This window comes from Ursus americanus, chromosome 24, assembly GCF_024610735.1.
Source record: "Ursus americanus isolate L20-20 chromosome 24, mUrsAme1.1.p, whole genome shotgun sequence".
Classification (NCBI taxonomy): domain Eukaryota; kingdom Metazoa; phylum Chordata; class Mammalia; order Carnivora; family Ursidae; genus Ursus; species Ursus americanus.
This window is the reverse complement of record NC_142150.1, coordinates 42,938,745-42,952,863: the sequence shown is the minus strand read 5'-3', so window position 1 is coordinate 42,952,863 and position 14,119 is coordinate 42,938,745. Positions and strand designations below refer to the sequence as shown.

At 43.5% G+C, this 14,119-nt stretch overlaps 1 protein-coding gene across 18 annotated transcripts in view; it reads right to left on the bottom strand.

Moving 5' to 3' along the window:
* PPP6R3 (protein phosphatase 6 regulatory subunit 3) overlaps positions 1-14,119 on the bottom strand; it is a 138,931-nt gene that overhangs the window by 67,857 nt on the left and 56,955 nt on the right. For 15 of the 18 annotated variants that reach the window (XM_045775714.2, XM_045775715.2, XM_045775718.2 and 12 more), the window contains 2 exons: positions 5,600-5,832; positions 944-1,130 (listed from right to left, as the gene is read on the bottom strand). The exons of 1 other annotated variant lie outside the window; for it this stretch is intronic. In XM_045775714.2, the coding sequence (XP_045631670.1) occupies positions 944-1,130; positions 5,600-5,826 (414 nt within the window). In that variant the 5' untranslated portion in view covers positions 5,827-5,832. The remainder of the gene's footprint in view (positions 1-943; positions 1,131-5,599; positions 5,833-14,119) is intronic. 2 more of the 18 variants (XM_045775724.2, XM_045775725.2) reach the window with 1 other exon arrangement.

Below are 14,119 nucleotides of genomic sequence, written 5' to 3'. Positions count from 1 at the left end.
GGTGGTACTCATGCTGCTGGTCAAGAAACCATACTTTGAGAACCACTACACATATAGTAGATCCTTGGAAAATCAATTTCCCAAGTGTTTCTGAGTTGTTTAGGAACAAAACAGATGTGAGGGGCGAGGGGAGGAAGGGCAGGAGGAGAGGGAGGGGACAGTTCATGCCACAACAGTAAAGTAGGATTTTCTGCCCTGAACTACTGGATAGGAACGGAGTCTAAACAGAGACGTCTCGAGGCACCTGGATGGCTCAGTCAGTTAAAGTGTCTGTCTTTGGCTCAGGTCATGATCTCAGGGACGTGGCATTGAGCCCCACTTGGGCTCCATGCTCAGTGGGGAGTCTGCTTCTCCCTCTGCCCCTCCCCCACCTCATGCTCACGCTCTCTCTCTAATAAATAAAACCTTATAAAATAATAATAAAAAAATAAACAGAGACATCTCAAGCTTAACACTAAGTTTTTGAGTGGAATCAAAACAGAAAATAATCACCATTTGTATGAACTAGTCATCAATTACATTTATGGAAAAGCTTTTTGATTTAAAGCCTCATTTGTGTTGTGCTCATCATTAGGGGAAAGAAAAAAAAAAACAACTGTCGCTTCACCAGAGTCACTACAACTCCACTCACACCTTCAACCCTCAGTATGAGCCATGGTGCTACCTTCGCAAATGGACACCCCACGTTCTCATGCTTGTAACTATTTGTCAAAAGAGGAAACCGAAGTATACTACAGAGCTGAGCTGTGAGGCACTTCGAAAAGAATATGTCAAGTGAGAACGTGGTCATGAACGTGTAAGTCAGGGTTAAGTCCGTATACTTAAAACACACTCGTCTACAGAACCAGTCTGGACTGAAGGCACACTCAGAACACAATTACTGGGGGATCATCTCAGGGGGATGATCAGCCCTCATACTTACCTTCTGGAAAACGATATTTACCTGTTCTGGTTTTCTGCTGATAAGAATACTGAGCACCTTGCTGAAGAAACTGGCAAGTAGTGGGTTCAAGGGGGAGTCGTTTAGGAGGAAGCTATATAACCTCATGAGCAAGGACTCGTCTTCCCCCAGCCTATCGTTCATCTGGGAGACATCAGAAGTGAGCAACTCACAAGATATATTTGGGTACCTAGAAGAACAGGACACTTGTATCATCATCTGTGTTAACAGTTTCATTACAGAAAGTAAAACACAAATCAGAAAGGCTTCCTAAAATTTTGTGAAAAATAACAAAATCATCTCTGGGAATTAGAAAGTTATTTCAATCCATTCTGCTCAACCTCTAGATTAAAGTGAATATTCTAAAAATTACTGTATCTAAAAATTACTTCTACAGCAAGCGTGAACAGGATACACTTTCCCCAACAAAACTCGAGCGCACCTAGAGCTCGGGAGCCCGGGGAGGCCGCGCTGCAGGGCAGGGTGTGGGCTGACTCCAGCCACAGCCATCCGCAGCCCGCTCGAGCAGGAAGGCAGCAGAGCTTGCAGGACAACCGTGGGGGATGCTGGTTTCCAGGAAACTGCACTACACTCGGCACCTGGTAAGTCCTCAAGACACATTCAGGTTCCAAGACTAGCCACCTCTATTTTCACATAGGCTGCAACTGGTACTAAAAAGCTGTTTGGGGGGGCTTATCAAGTGTTCAGTCCACACTACACCTTAAGAGAATCAATGTTCTAACACAGGGAAGTAGAGAACAAGACACCAGCCTGAGTCACCCTAATGGGAAAGCTGTGTACAAAACACAAGCTCTCCACGCCAGCCTTCCCAGGTCTTCCAGGGATCAGCCCACTGTCAGGTCTCACTGCTGTGGGACACAGACCTCTTCCAGAGACCCCACAGCCCTGGAAATAGCTATACCCCTAAAGCATGTTTGCCTTTGACCCCCAGAGCACTCTCTCTCTCTCTGAAAACCAGAGAGCTAATCCATTTTCTCCACTCACTCCTTTTACCACAATTTCTCTTCTGTTTTCAACAGCAACAAATGCAGACTCCAAGGCCGGCCCACACGACACTCTCCGCCACCAAGTTGACTTCTCTGCTCTGTACGCCCCCCTGTCAAGCAGCCAGGATCCAAGACCAACTGGAGTGGCCGTCTGGAGTGGCAAGTCAAAGGCTGGCTGGACAGGGAGGTGACAAAACAGCCACAAGTTGCTGTCTGACAGGAGAGGCAAGGATTGTACTCCAGAGCACATACGACACCCCTCGAGGCATCCAAGACAAGCAAAGGCAGCCCGCTGTGAGGCCCCTGGCTCGAGAGGCCACCGGCCACAAACCAGAAGGCTGCAGCCCCCTGAGAGGGTCTGCTGTGAGGTCGGAAGATGGAACAGTATGAGAAATGTCCCCAAGTGAACCTTAGAAGGGAGGAAGAGAATGGGAAAGAAAACAGAACTGGCAGGTGTGTGGGCATGAAGAGCAAATTATCAAATAGCTGTCTTCTTCTGTGGCTCAAATTAAAGTCTTTCTTTCTTACTTTATGGAACATGTGGGCTCAAAGATGCCGTAATATAGTCGCCATTATGTCAGGGGCAGGATAATGCAGTGGTTGCAGGTGTGGCTTCTGAACTCACACCACTTAGGTTCAGACTCTGTCTCGACCACTTATGAGCTGCGTGACCTTGGACAAGTTACTTAACCTCCCTGGGCCTCAGTTTCCAAGTCTGCAATATTAAGACAAGAGCCTTTACCTCACGGGGAAGGATAACACAAAATACTAAGAATAAATGAAAGCTAGCTACTTTTATTCCTCTTTATTTTCTACTTTATAAAACTTCCAAAATGCTGCTGTGGGGGGTTGGGGGGCACATTGTCTCAACTGCCCCAATTTGAAACTATTGGCAAATAAAGCACTGGTAAACCAAATGCATAGGGTGTATTCTCCAAATTCTGACATACAAGGTCCAGAACAGGGCATGGGCATTTAAAACATCTTTTTCATGAAACTTTCGGGTATTTTTCCACAGTGACTGAGACATTTGATCTAGATAAAGAAGCACAAATATGGAGACTGGGCACTATACATAAGGCTCCAAGTCCTGGTTCTAGACGGGCTGGGGCTCCTCTCTCTCTCCTCAACATTAAACAAGCTTTTAAAACACCCAAAGACCCCCTCCATTTCTCACTGAGGCAAGGCCTCTCCCCCTCCCCCACTGCATGCTCTGACCTCAATTCCTTTGTAGTGAGAACACAGAAGCTATGAGAAGAATTGCACCCCAACCTGCATCTGGGAGCCTTCCTCCTCCCTGTCTGCAGAGCCAGCTGCTCTTAAAGCCGCCCTCCACCTGACCTTTTGCTCAGACGGCCTCCCACCTACACAGGCACAACACATCCCTGGATGGCCCACTCCCTCTGTCTGTCATTTCCCTCCGTACTGCATGGCTCTCACCAGCATACAAACGTCCCACTATTTCTCCCACCAGGGATAAAAACACCACCACACCTCTCCTGACTCCCATCTGCCTGCAGCATCCACTTTCTCTGCTGCTTTTCCGGGAGACTCTTGAAAGAGCCGTCTCTGCTTTGTCGCCAGTTCTTCCTCAAAGGCATTCCAGCCAGGCTTTCACCTCCACCACTCCAGAGAACCTACACTGATGGGGCCAAGGGCTCTGCTGCAAACGCCAATGGTCACATGGCCTGTCAAGAGCAGCATCTCTCCTTCCCTTGGCTTTCAGGGTGGCAGCCCCTCTGTAGGAAGCTTGACCCAACCAACAACATCTTAGCTTTAGGATTTATTATACTACTTAAGGACCTATTCTCAAAGTTCTGTTAGTTCAAATTTCTGCTAAATTATTTAGAACTGAGGTATTTGTCATTAAGATTAAAAAGGTTAGTGCAAAATGACAAACGTTTAATACCTTGTATATGATCACTGACTTATAACAGCGATGAGTTCAATCCACGTGTGTTAACTAATATGAAGTTATGAGATTCACAAAATACAGCAATCACTCTACCACCCAGACTCTATAAATACTAGTCTAAATTTTCTGAGATGACCACAGGTCAACCTTAACTCCAAAAAGCTTTCAGATCCCATCTGAAATATCCCTCTGCATATTCAGCTGTATCCTGTATCTTACGCACAGCTGGGGGCTCCATCCCGGCCAGAACTGCAGCAGAGAACTCATCTGCCCAACGGAAGGCATGCTTCCTCAAAATGGTGCCATCCAGAAGGCTATGTGTCCAGGGAGGCACACCTGCTCTCGCATCCTCAGAGTTAGCACAAAAAAAGCGCCGACCAAGGCAATACTACAAAGGCCATGACTACTTTTTGGTAAAATAAGCACCTTCCCTAAGGTGTGCTGTGCCTATTCTTCCCAGCTAAAGAGGTATTAGCTTCATTCAGCCGGCGAGGAAACCAAACCCAGAAGGGTAAGCCCTTCGGCTCATGTTCTGTAAGAGGGGAGTGTGACACCCCTCTTCAGGTGGGCCGGATGCAAAGCCCGCAGCACACCTGCTCCTACCAGGATGAGCCCCACGACAAGCCACACCCACACGTCCTGGTTCACTGGGAAGGGAATTCCAAAACAGCAAAGTGTCTGTCTTCTGGGAGACAGGAGTACGCTAGTCTTCCTGATGCAAAATTCCTTTCCTCTTCTTTTTTAGGGCATTGATTTGAGTGGAGGCTGTCGCTAATGCTAGCTGTCAATCTAATGGCCAGCAGAGAAAATAACCTCACCTCCTTGAAAGTCTAAACCACCAGTAACCTGAAAGCATTAATAAGTCTTATTTCTCTGACAGCAAAAATCTCCCCACAAAGAAATAAAAAGGTATCTGAAAAGAAGAGACTGGGGGAGAAAGGGCAAAGAAGAATCTACCAAAAGCTTTAATTCTTCCTATTCCATTAAGTTTATTTAATGCATAATCAATGACCCTTTGTTCCTGAATCTGTTCTATTTTCTGGGGAGGAGGGAAAGAGTCAAATACTTCAATCAGAGATGGAGATGGGAAGATAGTTCACCGAAACCTTAATACTCTACATGCACACGGAGTGCTCACAAAGGGTTTCCAAGCATGTGCAGTCCAAGTGTCCTAAGAGATGGTGAGGAAGCCCCCCCGCCCCCGGGGCACTACTACTCTGCTATGAGCAGAGGAAACTAGTGAGGACAGAAACCCGCTACAGTGATCCAAGGTGCTAGCTACTTAAATTTAGCTCCACTGATTCACCAAGACCCACTCCCTTATCTTAACAGAAGCCAGAATTTCTTGTACCAGTAACAGTATTCATAACCCAAGCTCTGGCTTAGATTTGCCATGTGATCTTGGGCAGTCACATAATCTCTATCTTCCTATTTGCAAAAAGAGAAAATACTTACTTGAATCGTCTTACTATTTTCAGAAACTTCATCACTGTTTACAAAGCACTTTGTCCCTCCACAAAGCCTTCTGACTGCAATTTAGAACGCTCATTTTAAAAACCCTGTGATTTCACTGGACTCGGTTCTAGAATGGATGAAATGCTCCACTGAGTCTGTCACTCTTGACCATCTTAACACTCTAAATGTTCTACAACAGCTCTGCGGAATTGCTGGACAAGAATAATATTCTACCCCACTTCACTTCAGTCCCACCCTAAAGAGAAGATTGAATTTTCTTACTTGTATCTGATCTTTTCATCCATGTCTTGAGGTGGTTCTTCTATAATGAATGAGACTAAATCTTCGAGACATTCTGCTTTTAACAGAAACTCTATAAGTTTGCGGTTCTGAGCTTTACATTCCTGTAAAACATCTTCCTCATCCATTAACTCCTTCAGTGTTACATCTTCTCTTTCTAGAAGTGTGTCTATGTGGGATGATGAATGAAGATCAAATTTCCAAAACATGCTGGTCTAAACAAAATGCAGAGAGTATTTCAAATAAAATTTCAACTTCACATATTAATTTTTCAAATTTCAGTTGAGTTTTACAATCTAAAATGCCAACTTGAGTCACATAAGTAAAATAAGTGTCTATTAAACCTATAAAATACTTTCTAAATAAGTAAAATCGGCAGGATTTTTCCTTCTCAGAAAATAGTTTTACTGACAATAAAAAATTTTGACTTAAAAAATGCTTAAAGAATGCTTAAACTTGGGATGATTTTAACCTACAAAATTAACCCATCCACACTTTTAAGAATTTAACGCTGGAAGGGGCGCCTGGGTGGCTCAGTCGGGTAAGTGTGTCCGACTCTTGATCTCACGGCCATGAGTTTGAGCCCTAATACTTAAAAAAAAAAAAAAAAAAAAAGGCAAAAAGCAAAAGACATTTAAAAAAAAAACCTAACACTGGGAAAGGAAGAAAGTAAACCCTTTCTTACAGTTGAAGAACACATTCTTACACAAAAGTAATGTCTTCAAGCCACAAATGACAAGCACTGTGACCTAAGTACCTAGTATTCTTCAGAATACTAAAGAATTAAACAAATCACCACCACACACTAGCACTTTTAGCCACTGAGAGCACTTTCACAGCTAAAAGTCTGAAAGTCATAAAATGATAAAATCTGTGCCATTCTTAATAAAGAAACTAAACAACTGGAACCTAGTTCTTGCTGAAATAGGGAAACCAACATCCTCATGTATCAGGAAAACCAATGGACACTAATAGGGCCACATACATACTCCTCCTTCCTCTTCCTCCCCCTTCCTCAACAGTGAGAATAGGAAGTTTGTTTTCCTCGAGTTACAGAGTTAAAGAGGGTCGTGAGTGGTTACAACCGGAAACAGGAAGCACAGGAGCCACTATGTCATCTACAGCTGTCATGACAAGACACTCTCAAATGCAACTTTTGAGCAACATATGACAAGATGACAGCATCAAACAAAAGTCCTGATTAGGGACAGGACTATTCACAAGTCATTCCTATCTGTCGTAGATGCTCACTGCAGAATTCCTGACAGAGGGTTTGGTAGGACACATTCTTACTTCATGTAACCCCCAAACCTAGAGATCAACTGCAGCTTTACTGTCCACCCAGTGCAGTGGCTCCTGTTACCATTATCACCAAATAACATGGTAAAATGCACATGTGCTCATGTAAAATCCTGTGTTGGAACAGCCTAGGCAGAAGGAAGGACGCTGCGAAGGTCATACTTATGTAGCGCGCACACTCATTGGGAGAAGTGTTTATTTTGGCTAGATCGTCCATACCAGAAGATCGGTAGGAATACACCCTGACTTAGTATTTTCATAAACATCTGATCAAAACAATGCTTTAAAAATTAGACACCACGGAGGGCAAATTTTATGTATACAGCCAGTCTTACTGATTGATCCGGGAACAGAAGAAAGATGTGCGCCACGGCAGGTCATTCAAGGACGTGTAGAAGTATACGCACTTCACGTGACTTAACTATTACGTATAAAATCAGAGTTTAAAATATAAGCAAAGTTTTAAGGAATTTTTTTTAAAAAAGCGTTCCTTAAGGGAACAATTTTTAGGTAAGATTATGAAATATGGTGTTAGAAAAGTTGTCCCTGCTTCAAAAAAAAACTTAAATGTTTCAAAAGACACACATGGCAATATGCTCACATCAAGTTAGCAGCAACAGGAAGACACAGTTAGGAATGAGAAGTGACTGCGACAGCTCCCCTGAACCAGACCGGCAGTGCCTCACTCTGGAGAAGCCTGCACGTGGACACGTGTGCCACACAGCTCAGTGGATGACACAAGTATAAAGCACAGCCATCTCTCTCTTAATGATTAGGCCACTAATTATGCACAGAACACATCACAGAACGTGCTAAAAAAGCGGGGTCACAACTGCCAGAATGGTCAGCAACCACCCACATGCTTAGGCCTCTCGCCTTCAAGGCCAGGAGCAGGCAAAGGCTCACTGAGAGTGTAACACTTTTGTTACTGAAGGACAGAAACACATACTTCAAACACAAGAGCAATCTACTTCTATTTCTAAGGCAATTACTAAGGAAATAAGGGCAAAGGTGATATATCCCTAACAAGAATGGAAGTTTAGGGAAGAAGATGGTGGAAATAAAACCACAAATTTTTTTTGGTTTCCAGATTGTGGAAAATGGCAAACAAACAAAAGATACGTTATCATGCCATTTTATCCTCATCAAACAAGGAGGGAAAAAAAGACACCAGGATAGCAAAAGAGAACTCCGAAGTAGCGCTGTCAGCACGGTCTCCGATGCTTCTGCCAGAGCAGTGTGGCTCATTTATCTGGGAGTTTAAAACTGCGAATTCTAAAAACAGCACACTCTACCACTCTGTCTCTTCCTTGCTACTGAAGTGTATGGGGACACAAACAGCTGTGTTCACACACAGACGCAACACGCAAGTCACAGGCCGTCCTTGGACTCCATGCACGTATTAATCTGCTCTGTTTTTTAAGGGCAGATGCAGGCACCCAGACAGACGGTGGAGCTCCAGTTCAGCTCAAGGAGCAAAAGCACCTTAAAGAACTCCAAAAACCTCATCCTCATGTCAGTACACCTTGTCTTCAAAGTCAATCATGGAAATTTTGATCCTGGGATGTCTATAAAGTGACAAAAGAGTTCGTTTTACCTATTTTCTCAAAAAATTTTAAAAGATTTTATTTATCTATTTGTCAGAGAGAGACAGAGCACAAACAGGGGGAGTGGCAGAGAGAAGCAGGATTCCCGCTGAGTAAGGAGCCCAGTGCGGGACTTGATCCCAAGACCACAGGATCATGACCTGAGCCAAGGCCAGATGCTTCACTGACTGAGCCACCCAGGCATCCTCATGTTACTTATTTTAAATACTTCAGCAAAGTCACCGACTGAAAAGCTACCAGGTGTATTCAAATACTTTCCCATGCTCCACCGACATCAGGTCAGGCTGTGCTTATTTAGGCCTGTAAATCAAATTTTTGATAATCTAACAGAACAGTCTCTCCACCTGAATTCAGAAAACTGGACACAGTTAATAATTTAGCCTGAAGTATTTTTTTTTTAATTAGGTCTCATTTAAAGTAATATGCATTTTTAAGGGCACCTGGGTGGTACAGATGGTTACACATCTCTTGGTTTCGGCTCAGGTCATGATCTCAGGATTCTGAGATCCAGCTGGGCGTCCGGTTCCACTCAGCACCAGTCGGCTTGTCCCTCTCCTCCACCCCCCACGCTCTCTCCCTGCACCCACACTCTCTCTCCCTCTCTAAAATAAATAAATCTTAAACAAATAAAGTGGTATGCCTTTTTAGGGTACCTGGGTGGCTCAGCTGGTTGAGTGGCCATCTCTTGATTTAGGCTCAGGTCATGATCTTGGGGTCCTGGGACTGACCCCTGCTTCCAGCATCAGGCTCTGTGTTTGGCTGGGAGTCTCCTTCTCTCTCTCTCCCTCTGCCCCCCCCAACTCACACCCTCTCTCTCAAATAAGTCTTTAAAAAATAAAATAGTATGCCTTTTTTATTTTTTGTAATCCCATACAGAAAGGCAAAGTATAATGAAAAATACTAAGAAATCAATTACAAAAAAGCAAAGTTGATTATCAAGACCTTACGACTGACTAGTTATAAACAAGATATACACTCACATCCATCAAGTGGAAACTATAAAAAGTCCACAAAGTAGATAAAGTCCATACTCCTCAATTATGGATCAGAATATAATCACATCGATATACTACAAGTAAAAACTGACTCCCTAAATTTCAACCTCATAAAGGTAACTCATTAAATACAGGATTTATAAGAAGACTGATAATTAGCCATGATGACGTAAGAGCGCCCACAGACCAAATCCAGCCCACAGCCTGCACACTAAGAATGGTTTAGATATTTTTAAAGAGTTGTTTTAGGAATAAAGAAGAAAGAGAAGAATTGTGTGACAGAAATCAAATATGCCCCGCAGAGCCTGAAATATTGACTACCTTGTCCTTTACAGAAGAAATTTAGCATCCCTTGCTCAGGAGAAATCAGGTTCCCACGAACTCTAATTTTCTTTCCTCTCCGCTATCTCTGAGACTACATGGGTCTCCACCCTGGACCTTCTCAGCCCACCCAGCAGCATGCAGTCACACGGTGCTGGGCCAGATATCTAGAGGTATCTAGAGATATCTTTCCCTAGGGGCTTACGCAGACCACGTTGCCAATTTCTTGGGCAGGCAGGTACTGCCACGTGACAATGTCTTCCCCAGTGTGCCATAAACCATAAAAACCTCCATGCACTCCCCTCTGCATCTGGCTGGACGCCCAAGACAAAAAAGGCTCTAAGGGATGGCAGAGCCAAAAAGTGGAAGATGCCTCCACATGCCCAAATCACCACCTGGAAGAAAGCTGCCTGCCAACCTCAAAGCCATCACACTCCTGGTCTGTGTGTTCCAGCAGTGTGTCCTACCTGATCAGCCAGCTCCTCTAAACCCTGAGCCTGTGACTTCTTGTTTTATTATTCTTATTTAAGCACGAGAACAGGAATTTTTTAGCAACTGTTTAAAAATGCCTAAGTCCTTTCATTTTCCACCATCCTGAATTAGAATAGCATTTTTAAAATGAGAACACTTTGAAATATGCATTTCCACAGTGCACTTTCTTTAAACTGGGTACGTTACAAACTTAAAAATAAAATAAAACCACAGTAGACTCCTTAAGCAAACATTATGCATTTTATCTTTTGTCCAAAGAGCAAATTAACTGGAAATGAATGGCACCAGTAAATTAGTTACCCTAGCTTCTATTCATGTCCTTTGAAGTAGAAACAAGCTAGGTATGAACTAACAGTTACAAAGTTCAACCAGGGCCCTGTGGTAAAATGGAGACCTTTCAAAAATACAACTAAGATACTCAGAAAAACTGAAAAGAGTCAGCACTTCAACAGCTAATTTTTAGTTAATATAAATACACTTTAAAATTCACACCCTAGCTATAACTGAATAGGATTTAGGGATAAAAGGGAACACAATTTCCTACAGTAAACCAAATCACTGAATAGGATTTAGGGATAAAAGGGAACACAATTTCCTACAGTAAACCAAATCGAGGGCTTTTCTATTAACAAGACAAAGAGGGAAATGGTAAATAAAACCAAACTATCTTTCTTCAAAATCCTAGAGTTGTTTTGTTTCTTTGGGTTTGGGGTTTATGTTTTGTTTTTCAGATTTTTACTTACCTATTTGAGAGAGAGAGTGTGTGTGTGCATGGAGGGGAGGAGCCAAGGGGGAGGGAGAGAGTTTTAAGCAGACTCTGCCCTGAGTGTGAAGCCTGACAGGGGCTCGATCTCACGACCCTGAGCCAAAACCAAGAGCTGAATGCCCAACTGACTGTGCCACCCAGGCACCCCCTTAGAGTTGTTTTATAAGTTGGATTAAGTAGCTTGCAAGAAGTGTTTTCTCTAAAAGAGCTGAAGGTCAGGCAGGCGGGTCACTGGGGAGTGACCTGTCAGCTTGCCACAGATGGCCTCTACTGTGCTCTGCACTCCCCAGACGTCAAGACACAGGTGAAAATGACCATCTTACATGCACAAAACAGGATCCATAAACCTATTCAGCTTAGACCAACCACTTTAATTAAAGGTCCTCTAAGATTATTGAAATACCTTCCTTCTTGGAAGCAAAATCTGGGCCATGGTACCTTTATTTCAAAGCAGTTAAGCAATAACACTTTGTTTCTGAGAGAAAAGGTGCCACTCTGTGACATGGGAACTAGTATAGTCATGTGGTTAAATTCTAAATTCTTTGTAAAAGGTATGAGAACATCAGACCCTCCGAAGAATTTTCCAGGGTGCCGCCAGCATAGTACAATCAATAGGGGCCCATCTGTGGTATATGTAAACCACCTACAACCACGTGCTTTCATCGAATAAACAGCATTTCCTCCCCAGCCTTGTGAGGACTGTTAAGCATCTAAGCAGACCTGGATTCCCATGCTGGCTCCACTACTGGCCTGCCCCGAACCCTTGGGAAAGTGACTTTACCTCTCTAAATCTCAGGATCTTCACGAAGCAAACTGGCTGTGAGGAGTCACTGAGAAAGGCCTGGCATGGGAGCTGGACCACACAGGCACCGCGACAACGGGAAGCGCTTGGGCAGTAGGCATGCCCCCCACACAAGTGTTTGAGGTTTAAACCAGTGCTCCCAAATGTTCCCGGGCATAGGAAACACTTAGGGGTCTTGTTAAAACACAGTCACAGATTCAGATACAGTAAACCAGCCATCAGGCCAGAGATTCTGCGTCTCTAGGAAGTTCCCAGATGCTGCTGCTATTGCTGCCCTGGGTTTAAACTACTGCTGTCATTTGCAACAAACTGCAGTAAGCATATTCAAAATAATCACATAACCATGAGAAACAGAGAAAAGCATATGATGCAAATATGTGACTATGTTTTTTATTTCAGAAACTCCCTGTGGACAAGCTGATATTAGAGGGGTTTTTTTCAACATGACAGATGTAGAACGTAACATATTGTATCACTTTCTAACAGGAGCCCAGAAAAACTGACAGGACAAACATGGTGAAAGATAAACTAGTAGCACTCTGAAGGGAGAAAGTGCTGACTGTCCTGCCTATAAATGACAGGCGCAAACCGAGGGAATGACAAAGAAGAGTGTTAATGAATTTAAAACTCAAACTCTCCTATTCCTAAGAACTGTGCTTAAAGTTAGCAATGTTCTATCCCAGAAGGAGAAGCTGTTCTCCATAAAACCCCCACCACACACTACTGTTAACTGTCGCAGGGCTGGCTGGGTCCAGGGCAAAATACTCAAAGATTCAAAAAAAGATTCCAAGATGATTAAGAATTTCTGAGCTTATGAAGAACAGCTGAACATGAAAGCAAACACTTGGGGGCCTGGGGCCCCGAGACCACATGGGTGGCGCATGCATGAAGACAGCCTGTCCACACCATGTCATCACTGGCCTCACTGGAATCGCCAAGATCCCGTGTCCTAAGTGAGTATTTGCTAATAACATCAACTCTTCCAGTTTCATAGCTGCAGTCCCCTCAATATACAGAGTACAAGCTACAAAGGGAGAAGGAGCAGCTGTTTACGTCCAAGACAACACAAAGGAGAAGACTTAATCTATACACTAAACGTTATAAATTTTTTTTAAAGATTTTATTTATTTGACAGAGAGAGACAGCCAGCGAGAGAGGGAACACAAGCAGGGGGAGTGGGAGAGGAAGAAGCAGTCTCCCAGCGGAGGAGCCTGATGTGGGGCTCGATCCCAGAATGCCGGGATCTCGCCCTGAGCAGAAGGCAGACACTTAACCACCAAGCCACCCAGGCGCCCAGATGTTATAAATTTTTAATATTTTTTCTATTTATGTGTGCGACGAAGGAAATATTCATAATATATTTTTCATGGTCTCAAACAAAGGTGTACAAACACATACTGTCAGAGTTCAGACCCCCGCGCACCTCAGGGGGTGCACTCCTCCCAACGCCCGTGGCTCCCCCCTGAGGGAACAGAGCTGGCTCCACCTACCGGCTAACATGGCCCTGCCAAACAGAAACAGCACGTGAGCCACAATAAGAGACACATGTAAGTTTAAATTTGCTAGCAGCCACATCAAAAATGTAAAAGAAACTGGCTACGTCAATGTTAATAGTGTATTTTATTTAACCTCATATATCAAATACTATTATTTCAACATGTAATTCTTTTGGTACGAAGTCTTCAAAATACGGGTGTATTTTACACTTAGAGCACATCAAATTTGGACCAGCCACATTTTATGCTCAAGAGTCCTATGTGGCCAGTGGTTACTGTACTGCACAAGACAGTTCTAATTATGTATTACTACAATTATGATTCAAAGTTTCTCCCCTGCTACTAAAATAACCACCCTCCCCTCAATCTCCTTCCACAGCCAAAGTCAACAGTTAACCACCTTTTCCACAAAGGGCTAATGTGGGGTTGGTGAGGAGAGATTATGGGCCATGTTTTTCCTTGCTTCTAATGTAAACATACATGAGAAATCATGTTTATTCTTATATATATAAAGCAACTTGTACAGTCTTCAGCTTAGAAAAAGCAGGTCACAAGAAAACTAGAACTGTTTTTTAGCCTCTAATATTTAGAAATATTTGTAGGAATAAAAGGGAAGTTTTCACATCTTTCACCTTGAAACATGAAGGACTAGAAGAGGAGGGCCATAAGTGGCTCACTACTGGTTTTGATAAACCCTGCCAAATTGTAAAATAGGTGCAGGTCT